The sequence below is a fragment of the Aedes albopictus genome, chromosome 1 (genome assembly GCF_035046485.1).
Source record: "Aedes albopictus strain Foshan chromosome 1, AalbF5, whole genome shotgun sequence".
In the NCBI taxonomy this organism is placed as follows: domain Eukaryota; kingdom Metazoa; phylum Arthropoda; class Insecta; order Diptera; family Culicidae; genus Aedes; species Aedes albopictus.
The window spans coordinates 230,784,652-230,802,246 of record NC_085136.1 but is presented as its reverse complement, the minus strand read 5'-3'; the positions used below and the strand labels follow the sequence as shown (position 1 = coordinate 230,802,246).

The 17,595-nt window shown below is 43.6% G+C and overlaps 1 protein-coding gene across 2 annotated transcripts in view; it reads right to left on the bottom strand.

The window, feature by feature from the left end:
• Positions 1 to 1,838: 1,838 nt before the first annotated feature.
• Positions 1,839 to 17,595, bottom strand: part of LOC109429597 (pro-resilin) — a 29,654-nt gene continuing 13,897 nt past the window's right edge. The window contains exons 2-6 of one of the 2 annotated variants that reach the window (XM_062846394.1): positions 4,480 to 4,937; positions 4,341 to 4,418; positions 4,127 to 4,277; positions 3,831 to 3,934; positions 1,839 to 3,765 (exon numbers count right to left, since the gene is read on the bottom strand). In XM_062846394.1, the coding sequence (XP_062702378.1) occupies positions 2,592 to 3,765; positions 3,831 to 3,934; positions 4,127 to 4,277; positions 4,341 to 4,418; positions 4,480 to 4,931 (1,959 nt within the window). In that variant the 5' untranslated portion in view covers positions 4,932 to 4,937 and the 3' untranslated portion in view covers positions 1,839 to 2,591. Of the gene's footprint in view, positions 3,766 to 3,830; positions 4,278 to 4,340; positions 4,419 to 4,479; positions 4,938 to 17,595 lie in introns of both variants that reach the window. The other variant, XM_029857121.2, reaches the window with a different exon arrangement.

The following is a 17,595-nucleotide window of genomic DNA, read 5'->3' as shown; positions in this document are numbered from 1 at the left end:
AAAATTCAAATATAATGCGTTTTGTTCAACCAATTTTAAATATTTTTCCATAAATTAAAAGCTGAATACAATACCATTCGATCATCTGAATACAGGTTTTGCGTTAGATTGATGAAATTCGAGATATTGGCGAGTTTTGGGGACGATCTTCTAAAATTTTAGCAAAATTCCCAAAAATTTTTGTAAAAATGTATTTTTTTCAATAAGAAAAAAACAACTTAAAAATTCTTTCTCGACGTTTATTTGACATATCATATGTAGGTAAGTTACAGTAAAAAATTCAGCTCAATCGGTGCATTGATTACGGAGAATGAGAAGTGTGAAGTGAGCGACGTTGCTTAAAAATAGAACAAAAATCGATTTCAAATCATCAACGTTGTATGGGAAGTCGAAAAATTTTCCGCTCTACTGTAATTTTTTTCCTACGCGTTTTCGAATTCAGGGCATGATTCTACACCAAAAATGATCATCAGCTTACCGAGTTCAAAAATGCTGTAAACTAGTGTAATGTGCGAGTCTGCTTCGTCAATTCCTAAAGAATGGAGGGCGCTCTTCACCACAGTTTTGACATATTCACCTTTGCGAAACGAAATCTTGGCAATGGTGAGGCCACCATGCATGAATAATTAACCGCAGGCATCTACTGATGAAGACCTGCGGCCGTTGAGTGTTCTCCACTGATACACACCAAGTTTCACTGGCATACAGCAGCACAGATTTCACGTTCGAGTTGAAAATTCGGATTTTGGTGTATAGACTAGACTGATTGTACACTCAATCCTGAATTTCCAGTTCAGCACTTTTTTTTACGAAAATAGAACAACAGAACTATTTCGGTAGCTTCGGTAATCGATTTTACTGAGGCTCAGTACATCAATTATCAAAACCGGGTGCAAAAGGTAAACAATGCAGTATAGCTGTAGCTGTTCCATTTTCGTCAAAAACTCGCAAACTCGCAAAAGCAGCCCTCGTCCTCTTGACCCGTGCATCTATGTCGATCTTGATGCCGCCATTTGGCTACCAAGGTACATATTGGAAACTTTCCACATTATCCACTGCTTGCCCAGCTTCCGTAAAGCTGGAAGGGTTGACCGTATTTACATTCAACCTGATTGACGTTGATGGCCGCCGAGGAGACAGTGACAAGATCATAGAGTTTGGTCTGCATATCAGAGCGCCGTTGAGCTAGAAGAGCAACGTCATCAGCCAATTCGAAGTCATTTAGGTGCTCCATGGTAATGGACTGCCACAGCAATCTACGATTTGGATCACGATCAATCGCACCTACCAGGATCTCATCGATTACGATGAGGGACAGTAGCGGTGATAGCATACATCCTTTGCATCACTCCACTCACTCACACAATAGGCTGCAAAATGGTGAGAAGACAAGGAGCGTCCAACATAGCACTGGTCCTTACAAGTTCCTACCTCTTGCTTCCACGGGTCGAGCGATGACAGAGACCACCAGCTAAGAGTTGTGTGCGCAGCTGGTAGTGCAGCCTGGGATGTGCTGCTAAAATGATGTGATAACTCGAGAAATGTTACAAATGTGCAGTAATGAGTAGCAAAACTAATCGCCTATTCAACATTTGTAATTTTCTCACTTACCATTGACCACACCGCTCTGTTGAACCAGTTTGTGAAAGGATTGGTTTACGTTGGATGTTATACGAAATGTTTCAAATTATTGTCGCAAGCTGTTGTGTATGAAACCAATGAACTGTTCATGGTTCGCAAAAAAATGCCCTGTCGGATGGTGCATGCATGCCGATTGTACAATAATAATAAAGCTTGGCTTTTCGGATCAAGGTCAATCAATTAAAGTAAAAACCCACTTATGGAGGAAAATGATGACCGCAAATGCTTCATTTTTATTTCCACATGTTCGTCGTTCGTTCGTTGTTTATCTTCTTGCTTGTTTTACCTCTCCTACTATGCTGGCAAACGTTATCCAACTTTGTGAAACAATTTTCATGATGAAAACTAATCCAAAATTTTGGATAAAATACTAAATTGCGTTCGCATCAGCTGTGGCTGGTTTGTATGATTGAGAAAAATGCATTACGTATTACAGTGCGCACATCCACATCCAACATGTGTGTCGTGTGCGACGTGAGTTCATTGGGTGACACAGTACAAATCGTGTAAGCTAGTTTGCTTGAATGAAATCTTGCTTTCAGCATTCGTACCGTATGTGTTGATGTGTTTTCTGCTTTTGTTATTATTGTCGGCAAAGCTTTTGCTTGGTTCGCAATCGTTTTCAAAACAAATACTTTTTGTCATTCCTAGCATACAAAAACATTAAATTAAGCTATAATATAAGAATAATTTAAATTAATTAACCATAAACAGTTAAAACATAGTTCCGTTTCGAATTTTCACAGTTTCGTTGACAGCTCGGCCTACTCAGATCATTTTGGGAGTATTTTGTTAGATGAGTGTTCTAATATTGGTCGAAAGGGTAAATCGTAGAATTTTGCTTGATTTGGAACGTTGGGTAACGAAAAATATATAAATTATATCGTTTAAGGCACATTTATGATCAGGGCGCGTCTCTTTGTCTGAGTCTCAGTGTGTTTGGTCAGTGCTTAGTAGTTGTAGCCTCCGGTTTGAGTGTATGACTGTGGGAGGGTGGCTGGAACGGATGATTGCGGACCGCCGGAGCTATAACCTCCGTTGGCAGCGTATCCACCGCTTCCGTTCGAGGAGTGGCTGCTAGCCGAAGCTTGCGCGAATCCACTTCCAAACGAGGCGCTGGCATGGTGTCCACTGCTACCGTGTCCGTTTCCACCGCTTGGGGCTCCGTACTGCTGGGATGGAGCAGATGGGGCACCATACTGCTGAGAAGGAGCGCCTCCACGAGATGGAGCTCCGTACTGCTGAGATGGGGCTCCAGCTGATGGGGCTCCATATTGCTGGGATGGGGCACTAGCGGATGGGGCTCCGTACTGCTGAGATGGGGCACTGGCAGATGGGGCTCCGTACTGCTGCGATGGGCGTCCACCGAATCCACCGCTGCTAGCTCCTTGAGATGGGGCACCATACTGTTGGCTTGGACGGCCTCCGAAACCACCGCTTGAACCTTGAGATGGGGCACCGTATTGCTGGCTTGGACGACCTCCGAATCCACCGCTTCCTCCCTGGGATGGAGCTCCGTATTGGCTGGATGGGCGGCCTACAGCAGTAGAGGGGGCACCGTATTGCTGAGATGGGGCTCCAGCAGATGGAGCACCGTATTGCTGAGATGGAGCACCGGCAGATGGGGCACCGTATTGTTGGCTTGGGCGTCCTCCGAATCCACTGCTACCTCCCTGAGCTGGGGCACCGTATTGGCTAGATGGACGTCCAGCGCTTCCGCTTGATGGGCCAGCTGGAACTCCGTAGCTAGTAGATGGGGGTCCGGATTGACGAGATGTGGCCGAGGGGGCACCGTATTGCTGAGATGGAGCACCATATTGTTGGGAAGGAGCGGATGGGGCACCGTATTGCTGAGATGGAGCAGATGGAGCACCATACTGTTGAGATGGGGCACTAGCGGATGGGGCGCCGTACTGGGATGATGGTGCACCTCCGGAAGGAGCTCCGTATTGCTGCGATGGGGCACCAGATGAAGGAGCTCCGTATTGCTGAGATGGGGCCTGTGGACGAGATCCAGCTCCTGGGGCTCCGTATTGTTGAGATGGAGTCTGGGGACGAGATCCGGCACTTGGAGCTCCGTATTGTTGAGATGGAGCACCATATTGCTGAGATGGGGTTTGCGGGCTAAAGATGGCATAAATTGAGTTATTCCACCCAGAACGAAATACCGAGTTATTATGAAATCTTACCGAGATCCTCCATTGGAGCCATGTCCGTTACCGTGTCCACTGCTTGGAGCTCCGTATTGCTGGGATGGAGCACCGCCGGATGGAGCGCCGTATTGCTGAGATGGAGCACCACCGGAAGGAGCACCGTACTGCTGGGATGGAGCACCACCTGAGGGAGCACCGTATTGCTGGGATGGGGCACCGCCGGATGGAGCGCCGTATTGCTGAGATGGGGCACCAGATGAAGGAGCACCGTATTGCTGGGATGGAGTCTGTGGGCGAGATCCAGCTCCTGGAGCACCGTATTGCTGAGATGGGGCACCACCGGATGGAGCTCCGTATTGCTGAGATGGAGCACGAGATCCGCTACCACCGCTTGGGGCACCGTACTGCTGGGATGGAGCACCGTACTGTTGAGATGGAGCACCGGCCGATGGGGCACCGTATTGCTGAGAAGGCGCTTGAGGGCTGTTGGTACAATAAATTGAATATAATTTCAAGAAGGAAAGCGATAACAACATTGACTCTCACCGGGAACCACCGTTAGAACCATGTCCATTGCTTGGGGCACCATATTGTTGAGATGGAGCTCCATACTGCTGAGATGGGCTGTCAATATAAAATATCGAGATTACTAAAGCACAAAAGGACAACAATTATAATGCCATACCGAGAGGCACCGTGTCCGTTGGAACCGTGACCATTTCCGCTACCGTGACTTGGCGCACCGTATTGTTGGGATGGAGCCTGTGGGCGTCCTCCGAATCCACTTCCGCTTGAAGGAGCACCGTACTGCTGAGATGGAGCTGATGGGGCGCCATACTGCTGCGATGGAGATTGTCCACCGAAGCTACCTCCTTGAGATGGAGCACCGTACTGCTGTGATGGAGCACCACCAGCACCAGATGGATAACCGCCAGCACCTCCTCCACTGCTTGGTGGACCGTAGCTTCCGCTCGGGGGACCAGCGGCTGGGTAGCCACCAGCACCTCCACCGCTCGATGGCGGCAGATAACTTCCACCAGGAAGAGGCGCCTCTCGTTTGGTTATTGAGGCGGCGAATACTGGCCCGAGGGCACAGCACAGCACCATGAGGGCTGTAAGCTTATGCTGAGATCTCATGCTCGTCTGAAAAAAAAAACAAAGGAAACGATTGCAACATAAGAATTTTGCTCCATAGCTAGCAGATCTAACGAGGTCATATAGTTTTGTGCGAAGACGTGTGATGCTGACAAGTGATGGATTGAACCTTTCCATCTGCCGTGTGGCCTACAATTAATCGTCACGACGAATGTGTAGGAAATAATCGCCAGATTAGAATCTCGCGGGAACCTGCGCTTTTCTTGTAAAGATTACAATGTAATCTGTCGGTCTGCTTGCGGGGGCTGTTCATGTATCTTCTCACTAAACGAACAATTCTGACGAGTGGTGTCGGATATTTACGATCGTAACCTAGATGCCAGAGAGCGTTTACATGTGCTTTGTTGTTCGTTTTGCGTTTTTGCATAACCCCTCCGAAAAAATGCGGCAAATATCGACATCGCCAGCGATTTCAAGATCTTGCACGGCTTGATTCGTTAGAGACATGTGACGAGAGTGGCTCATTACCATGTGCTCTGCCACCCACTTAGCGGAGCTGCAACAGTAGCTCTAGAGATGTCGCAATTCGAGCGCCAAACATGAAATTGATGAATTATTAAGCCTTATGCAATTTTAGCGCCCGCCACTCGGTCTCATCTTCTCGGGGTTCTTTTCTCGACGGGGCCCAATCTTAACAATCATCGAGACAAATTTTCGCAAACCGAAGAAAACGTACGGCCATCGGTTTGATGATGCCGGAGCTGAGTGCGAACGTTGCACTATAACAGAGCCGTCGTCGTCGTCGTCGTCGCAACTCCAGCTCTGACTGACTGCGTCTCGATCGTTATCGTCGTGAGCCCCTCCAGATGCAGCAATGTGCAATTATGCTGTCAAATTGAATTATTTTGCGCTTTGTTTTGCGTTTTGTCTCTTTTAGTAACGGTTCGGGTGTGCGGATGGAATGGACGTATCGGTAGGTTGGTAGCTGCCACCACTAGACAGCTGCAGTAGCTGCTGCATGTCTGCGCTGCTCGGCGCTCTGTGAGGTTTGATTCGTTCGGTTGAAGGAAGACGATGGGAAAGAACCTCGACATTCACACCTTCATCTGTGGGGAGCCTGCCTGCGGCATCAGCTCATTTGTTTGGTGTTTTGCTAGGTATATTTTTTCTTCTGTTCGCGTCGGCGTGCAATTTACCGCGCTATGGGATGCTGCGTGACGCTGCTAACGATGGGGTTTTATGGTGGCAAGTCCATTGGGATAATCGGTACAGAGTTGTACACTTGATGTTAAGCCTTGAATGGGTAGTTGATAGCAGTATGCTCTATGGGGTCTCCAGTTAGCCTACCAGTGGATTAGACTTTGGATTGCCAATCTGGAAACGGTGGGTTCAATTCCCCTTCCAGTCGTGAACATTTTATCTAACATGACCTCTGACACGTGTAATGCAGAACTATTAAAACAAACCTTTTCACTTAATGCTGAAAATTATAACTGGCAGCTAGGGGTTCCGCGAGTAAGTTGAAAATTCCTGTGGATGATTATTCTAAAGTTAAATTCAGACGGAATTTGTTTAACCATACTAGAGATTCCTATCACACTCAAAACAGATTCGCGGGCTCGGCAAGATCACGCACAGCCGTCTGCTCAGCAAAATCTTTATTTGGTATCTCAGCAAAAAGTGACGATTGTTAGCTGATTCTCAGCAAAACGATTGCCGACTATCAGCAATGAACTGTCAAAATTGCTGAGATCCCGGAAAAATGATTGTTTGCTGATTGCTCGGCTGTGCGAATCTCGGCAAAAGTTTGAAAAAATGCTGATATCCCGGCAATCTGAATTAAGTGTGAGATCAAGTAGATATATTCGACAAGGAGCTATTCCGATAAAACACTGCCCATTCCAAATGGACGTGGATAAATCTGGTGTTCTTCCTGGGATTTCCAGTAGTTGTTGTTAGAATTTCTCTTAGAGATTTTCGTGGTATTCGTCTCACAGTTATTTCTGGGATTTCTTCTAAAGCTCCTTCCATGATTTCTGCAGGAACTTTTGGTGATAACTGTGGTCCAGACTGTGGAGATCTCCTCGAGATTTCTGACAGAGATTTTTAGGATTAATCCCGTACAGTTATTTCCAGGATTTCATAGAAATTTTCCCGGGCTTACTGCCAGAAGTGCAGTGTCATATAATACATTTGAAATAAATCAAGGAACGGCGACATCTCGTCAATCGTAAAGTTTAGTACCATCTTACCCCGTTTATTCGACATGGTTTGAAATGACACTTTTTAATCCGTACACCGCTAATTCGACATTTGTCGAATTAAAAAGTGTTCAAATGTCACAGCGATGTACACCGCATATACGAAACTATTCAATATTGTGCTTATTCCCGCATTCGCAGCAGCTCAGCAGCACAACAAAGTTTCCGTTTGCTTTACCACAATACTTGTTGAAATTGTTATTGTACACTAACAAATTCTAAAATCAAAACTAAAACAATAATAGATTTGCCCAGATTTCAATGAACTAGGTGGCGTTAGGCGACCAATATGTTGAATTAAAAGTGTATCCTGTTAATTCGAATGCAATCATTATCGAATTAGCGTTTTTTTGGTATGTGTTATAATGAGAAGTAAAGACGTTGCGAGTGACGTTGCTAAGAAAGTCATCGTCACTCCGATACCTATGCTCTTCTTTGAGAGCAACTGCGGAAGAAATCTTGAAAAAACTGTTCGTGACAAATTCCATGAGAAAAGGCAGAAAACTCACTAGAGGAACTCCATAGAAAAACTTCTGCAGAAATCTCACAAAAATTCCCGGAAAAACTGGTAGAAGGCTGTTCCGAGAAAAAAAAAAACACTTAGAGAAATCTCTAAAGGATGTTTGGATAAATTTTGGAAGGATCTTCGGAAGAATTCCCTCAAAACTTTGGGAGTAAATCCGGGAAAACTTCTACAGAGAACCCGTGAAAAACTTCTGCACAAATGGAGGAGAAATATTTCGAAAGAAACTCCGGAAGTCAACCCAAAGAAACATCTGAATAGAACCTTAGGAGAAACACAGAAGAATCCTTCAGGAACTGAAGGAAGAACTTCAAAAAAACCGTTTGACGAATTCTTTTAAAACGGCAGACGAATAAAAAATGCACCACATATTCAGTACACATAGGAGAACAACCGGGATTACATCTGCTTCATAACAAGGACTTCCTGAGGTTGTCCCAGGATAGTTGCTGACGAAATTCTAGGAAAACTCTTAAAAGGGGCTCCCTGCAGAATCTCGGGAGGAACTTTGAGCGAATCATTAGGAACTTCAGGAGTAATCCCAGGAGGAGCTTCTGGAGATATCTAAGAAATAAAACCAGATGAATACCAAAATGGAATTGCGGGACAAATTGTAAGGAAAACCTCTTAAATAAATCCCAGAACAAAGAATACATCCAGGAAACAAAACTCCGAGAAATCAGGAAGAAACTCCTAAGATGAAGTCCATGAGAAAAATAAGAAGGAACTAACATGAAAGGAGTTCCAAAAGAAATCATGGGTGCATTCCTGGAGAAAAATCGAAAAACTCTCAGAAAAATCCAAAGACAAACTTCTGAAGAAATCCCTGGACTGCCGTAATTCTGCAAAGTGACGTAAGCGGCATTGCTAGTTTTGGCCCATCTTTTGGTTATTATGCATAAAACTCTTGGTCATCCTCTAAGTTTCCTTCCATAGATGATAGATTACGACTAGATCTTGCATTCTAATACAGCAGGCATGCCACAGTGTTATTTTTACACCAGATAGGGTATTGGTTCCCTTCTTAAGCATGTGGTTCCCATTTTCATCCTACGAAAAACAAGGGATTGAAGCGCTGTTTGTTTTGATTCTTATTTTTGTATTTTTTGTTAGAAGTGAGCACCCATGAAAACAAAAAGAACGGAATCAATCGAAGTCGTAATCGCTTGTTTTCGAATAGGATGAATATGGGAGCGTGAGATTAATGATGGAACACATACCTTATTATATAATATACCAAAAAATATCGAAATTTTAAATGGCACTTAAGTCACTTTGCAGAATTACGGCAGTGGAAAAGTCCTATTGAAACAACTCCAGTTTCCAGGAATCAGTTCACAAGCATGTTGCAGGCGTATTTTGAATCCAGCGGTTCATCACAGTCACCAATGTCCCCAATTGGGAACATTTTTACCTCATCGTCATTTTATGTCACGATTGATTACTGAATTTGCAATCACTGCACACTTCTCACCAGAAGATCATCAAACATTTTATTACCTAACATTACACAAATCAACTAGCTATTGTGGATTGCATAAAACACCTAACTAACTGAGTGCTTGCACGTCATCGCTGCGCTAGCTGGTTTGTCCCCAAACGAATCAATCCGACATCAAAGTCTATCATTTTCCAACATCAACATCCAAGCCGTTGCCATGGATGATACATCTCCTCCTACTACTCTTCTCTGTTCGAGTTCGACCGAACAACATCAACCAAATCGTGAGTGACACCTTCATCCCTTATTCGAGCTACTCAATTAGGTGTTAATCTGATGTGGGATTGTAGGTAGTAGCTAGCCACACCATTCCACTCTGCAATGTCGTCGCGTTGGTCTGGCTGAGAGAGGTGCTTGCCCGGGTGTCAAACCTATCTGATCCAACAATAGACAAGGTATAATTAGAAAATTAGTTAGCTTAATTTAATTTGTACCGTCCTCTCCCCCCACAATTCATCGTCCACTGGGTCTTACGACCACTTGGAAGTGTTCGGTTGGTCATCGACGACGACGCGACGACGAGGTGATGTTGACAACGACAACAACAACAACTCCTACAGAGAAGTATCTAGCGATGCAAAAATATCGACACTTCATGCTTGTGAGCACTTTGTTTGGCTTTTGCACTATGCAGGCAAGAAACTAGTACCGTGAAGTGGTGGAACAGTGATATGTAATTTGAATATGCCTTTGACAATAAAAAAAAACTACAAATAATATTGGATTCAGGGATGGAAATTTACAAATATTGCCGCTGAACAGAAACAGAGAATCAGACACAAAACAAAGCAACTCGTCAACAACAGAGGCCCGAAAGTACTCGCACTTCTTCGTTCGCGAATAAGTAAAGCATGCATTCGCGAAGCAGCTCTGAGCTGTTTGCAGTTTCAACAAAACGGGTCTACAGTCCTGCTTTTCAGGAACAATGAAGCACAAAACAACGGAAACTTGTTTTTATATTGACACCACAAAAAAATGCGCTTCCGCTAGTTGTTTTTGTTTTGGGTGGTATTCACGAATAAAGTGGATGCAAGACTAAAGCCAGTAAGTACACAGGGTCAAATATTTGACACGGAAAGAACTCAAGAAACAACATCAGTTTGACACTAATGAAAATTCGATCGAGTCAAACAAGATGTTTGAGCATTGGTTTCTTTTTGGACAAATTTTGACCCTGTGTACTAGCAGCTTAACTACGCTAATACGTATCATACGATCACACGTAGGGTCAAGAGGGGTAAGATGCCATTTTTCAAACTTTCATCGTTTTCAATGATAATTAGCCTCATTTGTTATTATTATTATTAATTTATTTTAAGGACCCTTTAACTGACCTCATTTGTTAGGCTTTCAAAGTGGTAACAGCGACTAGACAATATTTGCTCGATACTTCAGCAATAAACTATTGAATTTTTATCGATTTTTAGCGATTTTAAAAACGGAAGTGGTGCAAAAAGACCATCTGCCATGGGGTAAGATGCCACTTCATGAAAACATTCAAAAATTACGTCCATCAGTTTTCGGGCATTTCCGACTCCTTTTCCCCCCTCTGTCCCGCTGTTTTCGTATACTTAATTAATGGAGTGTTGCCCCCCTCCCCACAAAACGATGCACAGTGTACAAATTCGAGCAAAAAAAACGGACGCAATTCAGTTCCGACCGCTAAGCAAACGGCAGATACCCATTCCTAAGCAAAAAACTCCGGGGAATCGAATGGCGCCAACCCCTTTCCAGAAAAACGTCGCCAAGTGTCTCATTTTGACCATTTTCCCCTAAATTTGTCAAAAATATTTGAATATATCAAACTGAAATCCAAAAAAAGTTTGGAGGCACCCTGAATATTTCAAAAAACTTCATGTACCAATACTAAACAACTTGGTTTAGTAAAAGTTTTACACTTTTGATCACAATAAGTGTCTCATTTTGTCCAATATCCCCTATAGAATGAAAATATTTGAGAATTTCGGATGAATTTGAACAAAAAACCATGCAAAGTCGTAAAAAAATCATGCTACTGCATGGAGAAACACCGAACGGGTTGTGTCTTGTCCATCACTTTCAGAGATGATGTCCAATTTTGTCCAATATCCCCTATAAATAAGGAATATTTGAGAATTTCGAATGAATTTCAACAAAAACCCATGCAAAGCCATTCAAAAGTCGTGATACACTCCGACCTTATTTTACGTCCACTTTTTTTACGCCGAATTAGTTTACGTCCACTTTTTTACGTCCAAAATTTAGATTAACGTCCATTTCAATCATTGCTCAAATTATCAAATAGTTTTTCTAAATAGACACAAATAATGTTCTGTAAAGTTTGAAAGGACAACAAAAGCTAACCAGTGATAGCTTCGGTTGTTATTATTTACACTTTTAGATGGCAACACTGTTCTAATAGAGTCATATATTGCTAAATATATACATATGAATGTGCACAATATATCAGACTTTTCAGCATAACTTATATGGGTGTCAATTCATATTTTCGACAATATTGTAGTACACCTCGTTTGCAGTACATTGTTTCACACTCCGACATAACAATTCTGTTATTGCTGGCAACACTGACCATGCAGATTTAAATAATGCTCAATATCTCAAATCCGGTGTGAGATAGGCAATTCGAATGTTCGACAATGTTGTAGTGCACCTCATTTACAGAGCATTATTTCGCACTGTGATACAAAAATTCTGTTATTGCTGGCAACACTGACCATGCAGATTTATATAAAGCTCAATATCTCAAATCCGGTGTGAGATAGGCAATTCGAATGTTCGACAATGTTGTAGTGCACCTCATTTACAGTGGATTATTTCACACTGTGATACAAAAATTCTGTTATTGCTGGCAACACTGACCATGCAGATTTATATAAAACTCAATATCTCAAATCCGGTGTGAGATAGGCAATTCGAATGTTCGACAATGTTGTAGTGCACCTCATTTACAGTGGATTATTTCACACTGTGATATAAAAATTCTGTTATTGCTGGCAACACTGATCATGCAGATTTAAATAATGCTCAATATCTCAAATCCGGTGTGAGATAGGCAATTCGAATGTTCGACAATGTTGTAGTGCACCTCATTTACAGTGGATTATTTCGCACTGTGATACAAAAATTCTGTTATTGCTGGCAACACTGACCATGCAGATTTAAATAATGCTCAATATCTCAAATCCGGTGTGAGATAGGCAGTTCGAATGTTCGGCAATGTTGTAGTGCACCTCATTTACAGAGCATTATTTCGCACTGTGATACAAAAATTCTGTTATTGCTGGCAACACTGACCATGCAGATTTATATAAAGCTCAATATCTCAAATCCGGTGTGAGATAGGCAATTCGAATGTTCGACAATTTTGTAGTGCACTTCATTTACAGTGCATTGTTTCACACTGTGATATAAAAAATCTGTTATTACAGGCAACACTGACCATGCAGATTTAGAAAAAGCTCACTATATGAAATCCGGTGTGAGATAGACAATTCGAATGTTCGACAATGTTGCAGTGCACCTCATTTACAGTGCATTATTTCCAACTGTGATACAACAATTCTGTTATTACTGGCAACACTGACCATGCAGATTTAGATAAAGTTAAAAATATCAATTCAGGTGTGAGATAGGCAATTCGAATGTTCGACAATGTTGTAATGCACCTCATTTGCAGTGCATTGTTACACAAAAATATATTACGAGGGCCTCCTTTTCAGATCCTTCGGTCATTGAAAAAAAACCTCACATGATTACAAATCACATCCGAGAGCTACGAGTTACGCCACGCAAGGAAGTCTTGAATATCGTCCATTTTTCCTGTTCATGAGCATGTTTCTCATCGGTCAATTACCAAATTCCAGATCGGATCGCTATGTAAAATTTCGTATGCGTGATGGTAACTACACCATTAAGAAATGTAAACATGAAAAATCTCAAAAAATCGATTTTCACCGGGATACTCACACGGTGATTGAAATAGCTTTTTTCGACTTCTGCGCGTGGACAAATTACGAGTACCAAAAAACAAAAGCTCGTTTTTACTCCCAGCCTACTATGGCATGAGATACTGCTTACGTGCATGCAAATGGGGTCTCCAGTTACCCTAGTGGTTGAGGCTATGGATCGCCAAACCGGGGAAGGTGGGTTTGATTCCCGTTCCGGTCGGGAAAATTTTCTCGACTCCCTGGGGATAGTGCTGTGCTTGCCTCACAATATACAAATTCATGCAATGGCAGGCAAAGAAAGTCCTTCAATTAATAACTGTGGAAGTGCTCAAAGAACACTAAGTTGAAGAGAGGCAGGCCAAGTTCCAGTGGGAACGGACTGATGCGGACTGAAACGGTCTACGCTTAATGGATGTTGGAGAGCAATTTGACCCACATGTGTTTCCAAGAACGAAACAGAAGTAGATATGGATGCCACAATCCTCAAAATCTGCCATGCTGTAGGAAAGGAAGGATTTGAGAATCTTGAAAAGAAAGATTTGGAGGAACTGATGATCGACAACCCTCTCGAACTGATGGAGTTACTGATTGAATCGGAAGAAAATTTTGGAGACGCAGAAGAAAGCGAGGTATGTGGGCAGGAATTCAACCAGACTAAGCTTGGCGAACTTCTTGAAATGTCAGAAAAGATGGGCGACATGGCCTTGGATGAGGACCTTGATGTTGAACGAGCCGTGCAATTTCGGGCTGATTTGCGGAGAGTGAGCTTCGGTATAATCAGCTTTTCAAACAGCAGTCAGTTACTGTTTTGGCTGCCAAAAATTGCTCGGTCGATGAAGAGAGAATGGGTTAACTAAAATAAGGGCAGTTGTACGATTAAGTTGTTTTTATTTTCTGTCAACACTGGATTTAAAACGAAAGAGAACAATAAAAGAAATTTTCCATTCATATTTTTTGCTTCACTACTTAATACACCTTGAAACGTATACAGAAGGCATCACGGTCAACCGATAAACAAATAGTTCTTATCCTTCTGAACAAGGTATTCGAAGACGGCACTTTTCTATCTACTCTCGACCCCAAAATTTGGAAGTCTGGAACTTTATTTGATGATCACCTTTTTAATTTTTTTGTATATTTTAACTACTGCTAATTCTACACTTTGATGATTACCACCACCTAGCGGCGAAATCACCAACTAATTGGTAAATCAACAGAATGCTCTTATCCTTCTGAACAACTTTGCCGAAAATGGCACTTTTGTATCTGCTTTGGATCGCGAGATAGAAAAGTCTCAAATTCTACTTGATAACTAGCGCCACCTAGCGGTGAAATCTCCAACTAATTGATAAATCAAGAGAATGCTTTTATACTTCTGAACAACTTTGCCGAAGACGGCACATCTATCTGCTTTGGATCACGAGTTAGAGACGTCTAAAACATTACTTGTTAACTAGCGCCACCTAGCGGCGGAATTTCCATCTAATTGGTAAATCAACAGAATGCTCTTATACTTCCGAAAAACTTTTCTATCTGCTTTGGATCACGAGTTGAAGAAGTCTAAAACTTAACTTGTTAACCAGCGCGACCTAGCGGCGAAATTTCCAACTAATTGATAAATCAACAGAATGCTTTTATACTTCTGAACAACTTTACCGAAGACGGCACATTTCTATCTGCTTTGGATCACGAGTAAGAGACGTCTAAAACTTCACTTGATAACTAGCGCCACCTAGTGGCGAAATCTCCAACTAATTGGTAAATCAACAGAATGCTCTTATACTTCTGAACAACTTTGCCGAAGACGGCACTTTCTATCTGCTTTGGATCGCGAGATAGAAAAGTCTAAAACTTCACTTGATAACTAACGCCACCTAGCGGCGAAATCTCCAACTAATTGGTAAATCAGCAGAATGCTTTTATACTTCTGAACAACTTTGCCGAAGACGGCACTTTTCTATCTGCTTTGGATCACGAGATAGAAAAGTCTAAAACTTCACTTGATAACTATCGCCACCTAGCGGCGAAATCTCCAACTAATTGGTAAATCAACAGAATGCTCTTATTCTTCTGAACAACTTTGCCGAAGACGGCACTTTTTTATCTGCTTTGGATCGCGAGATAGAAAAGTCTAAAACTTCACTTGATAACTAGCGCCACCTAGCGGCGAAATCTCCAACTAATTGGTAAATCAACAGAATGCTCTTATTCTTCTGAACAACTTTGCCGAAGACGGCACTTTTTTATCTGCTTTGGATCGCGAGATAGAAAAGTCTAAAACTTCACTTGATAACTTGCGCCACCTAGCGGCGAAATCTCCAACTAATTAGTAAATCAACAGAATGCTCCTATTCTTCTGAACAACTTTGCCGAAGACGGCACTTTTCTATCTGCTTTGGATCACGAGATAGAAAAGTCTAAAACTTCACTTAATAACTAGCGCCACCTAGCGGCGAAATCTTCAACTAATTGGTAAATCAACAGAATGTTCTTATCCTTCTGAACAACTTTTCCGAAGACGGCACTTTTCTATCTGCTTTGGATCACGAGTTAGGGAAGTCTAAAACTTCACTTGATAACTAGCGCCACCTAGCGGTGAAATCTCCAACTAATTGGTAAATCAGCAGAATGCTTTTATACTTCTGAACAACATTGCCGAAGACGGCACATTTCTATCTGCTTTGGATCACGAGATAGAAAAGTCTAAAACTTCACTTGATAACCATCGCCACCTAGCGGCGAAATCTCCAACTAATTTATAAATCAACAGAATGCTCTTATTCTTCTGAACAACTTTTCCGAAGACGGCACTTTTCTATCTGCTTTGGATCACGAGTTAGGGAAGTCTAAAACTTTACTTGGTAACTACGTTTACCGGTGCCTTGAAGCAACACCCCCAGATAATGGACTATTTTATGTAGATCGATCAGTGTTGCCATCTGAGGTCAAAATTTCGAACAGTGAATGGCCACACATGATAGCCCTTGGTCAGTACTCAAACTTTGCTGAACACATGGAGAAGGTAAACTTGCATCTAACATTGGTATTTTGACGAAATTAGGTAAGTACTGTGATTTTTTTTTACGTCCAATTTGATTTACGCCCCCCCGATAGTGGACGTAAAATAAGGACGGAGTGTACTAAATGGAGCTGAAAAAAAAAAGCTTTAACGGAGCCTGTGGGGTACCTGGGCACCCCCCACAGTAAGCTGTCCCTTACCGCGTTAATGCAGGGCTCTGGCGTGGTGGACATTCTTTCCCGTGCTACTCGTGGGATTTAATCATGAAGTCAAATAAAAATCAGAATCTAGGTGGAAATAGTGGTGGGATCAACCCCTTCGCAAGAAGCGGGTTGATGAGATCTCCGACAAGGAGAAGTGAGGAGATAGGCGCTGGGAGTTGCGTACGCAGCTCAAGCGTGGGTGCTCCAGTCCACTTCCCGGCAAGCCAGCCGGTGGAGGTTATGGACGGAGCGTGGTTATTGAGGGCCGTCAACCGAGGATCCAAAGGACGGTCCGCAATAGAGGTGGCTGAGCAGCAGCTTGGCAAAATCATCGACTTTGCGTCCACTAAGTCGAACATAAGCAAGGACCTGAAAACGGCCTTGCTTAGACTTAGGGCGTCGATCGACGATGCCAAGCAGGAGCACGCGGCACTCGCGTTGCTGACTGCTGCAGCAGCGGAGCCTGCAAATGAGAAAGTGCCGAAGTTTACCCAAACGGAGGCCTTCTCCTTCGCAGGAAGTCCGAATAAGGCGGAAGCGACTGCTCGCGACAAACGGGGCAAGCAATCGCAGAAGCGGGCGAGGCAACCGTCAGGCGAGGAGCTGTCTGGCGGTGCCCGCAAGGCCAGGCGAATCATTACCCCGAAAGTCGGTAATAATGCCGGAAGGTCGGACCCCAGCCAGGGTTCCCGGAAAGCTGGGAAGGGTGGGCCTGAAAAGGCTGGCCCGTCCCGGAACGATGGGAACAAGGGGTTGCGACCGCTAGTGGGCCCTCAACAGCCACAGAGTAGGGCGATCCAAGGGGAGGACCCCCCTTGGACGAAGGTAGAGCGGAAGAGGAAGAAGAAGGCGAATCCGCAGGTAGTAGCGCAGGACGCCAAGCCAAGGCGTAGGAGGGCAGGTGCCAAGCGCGAGAAAGGCGACGCTATCGTCATCAAGACGGAACAGTCCAAGTACTCGGACGTCTTGAAGATGATGCGAAGCGAAGCCAAGCTTGAGGGTCTTGGAGCCGACGTACGCAGTATTAGACGTACTCGTACGGGCGAGATGATCCTGGAGCTGAAGCGCCAGAAGGAGCACAAGGGCGCCGCCTATAAGAGGCTGGCAGAAGAGGTCCTTGGTGAGGGTGTGCAGGTGAGGGCTCTGACACATGAGGCGACTCTGAAGGTCAAGGACATCGATGAGATCACCGAAGTGGAAGAGCTCGTCACGGCACTGCGGCAACAGTGCGATGTGCAGGTGGCCGCCG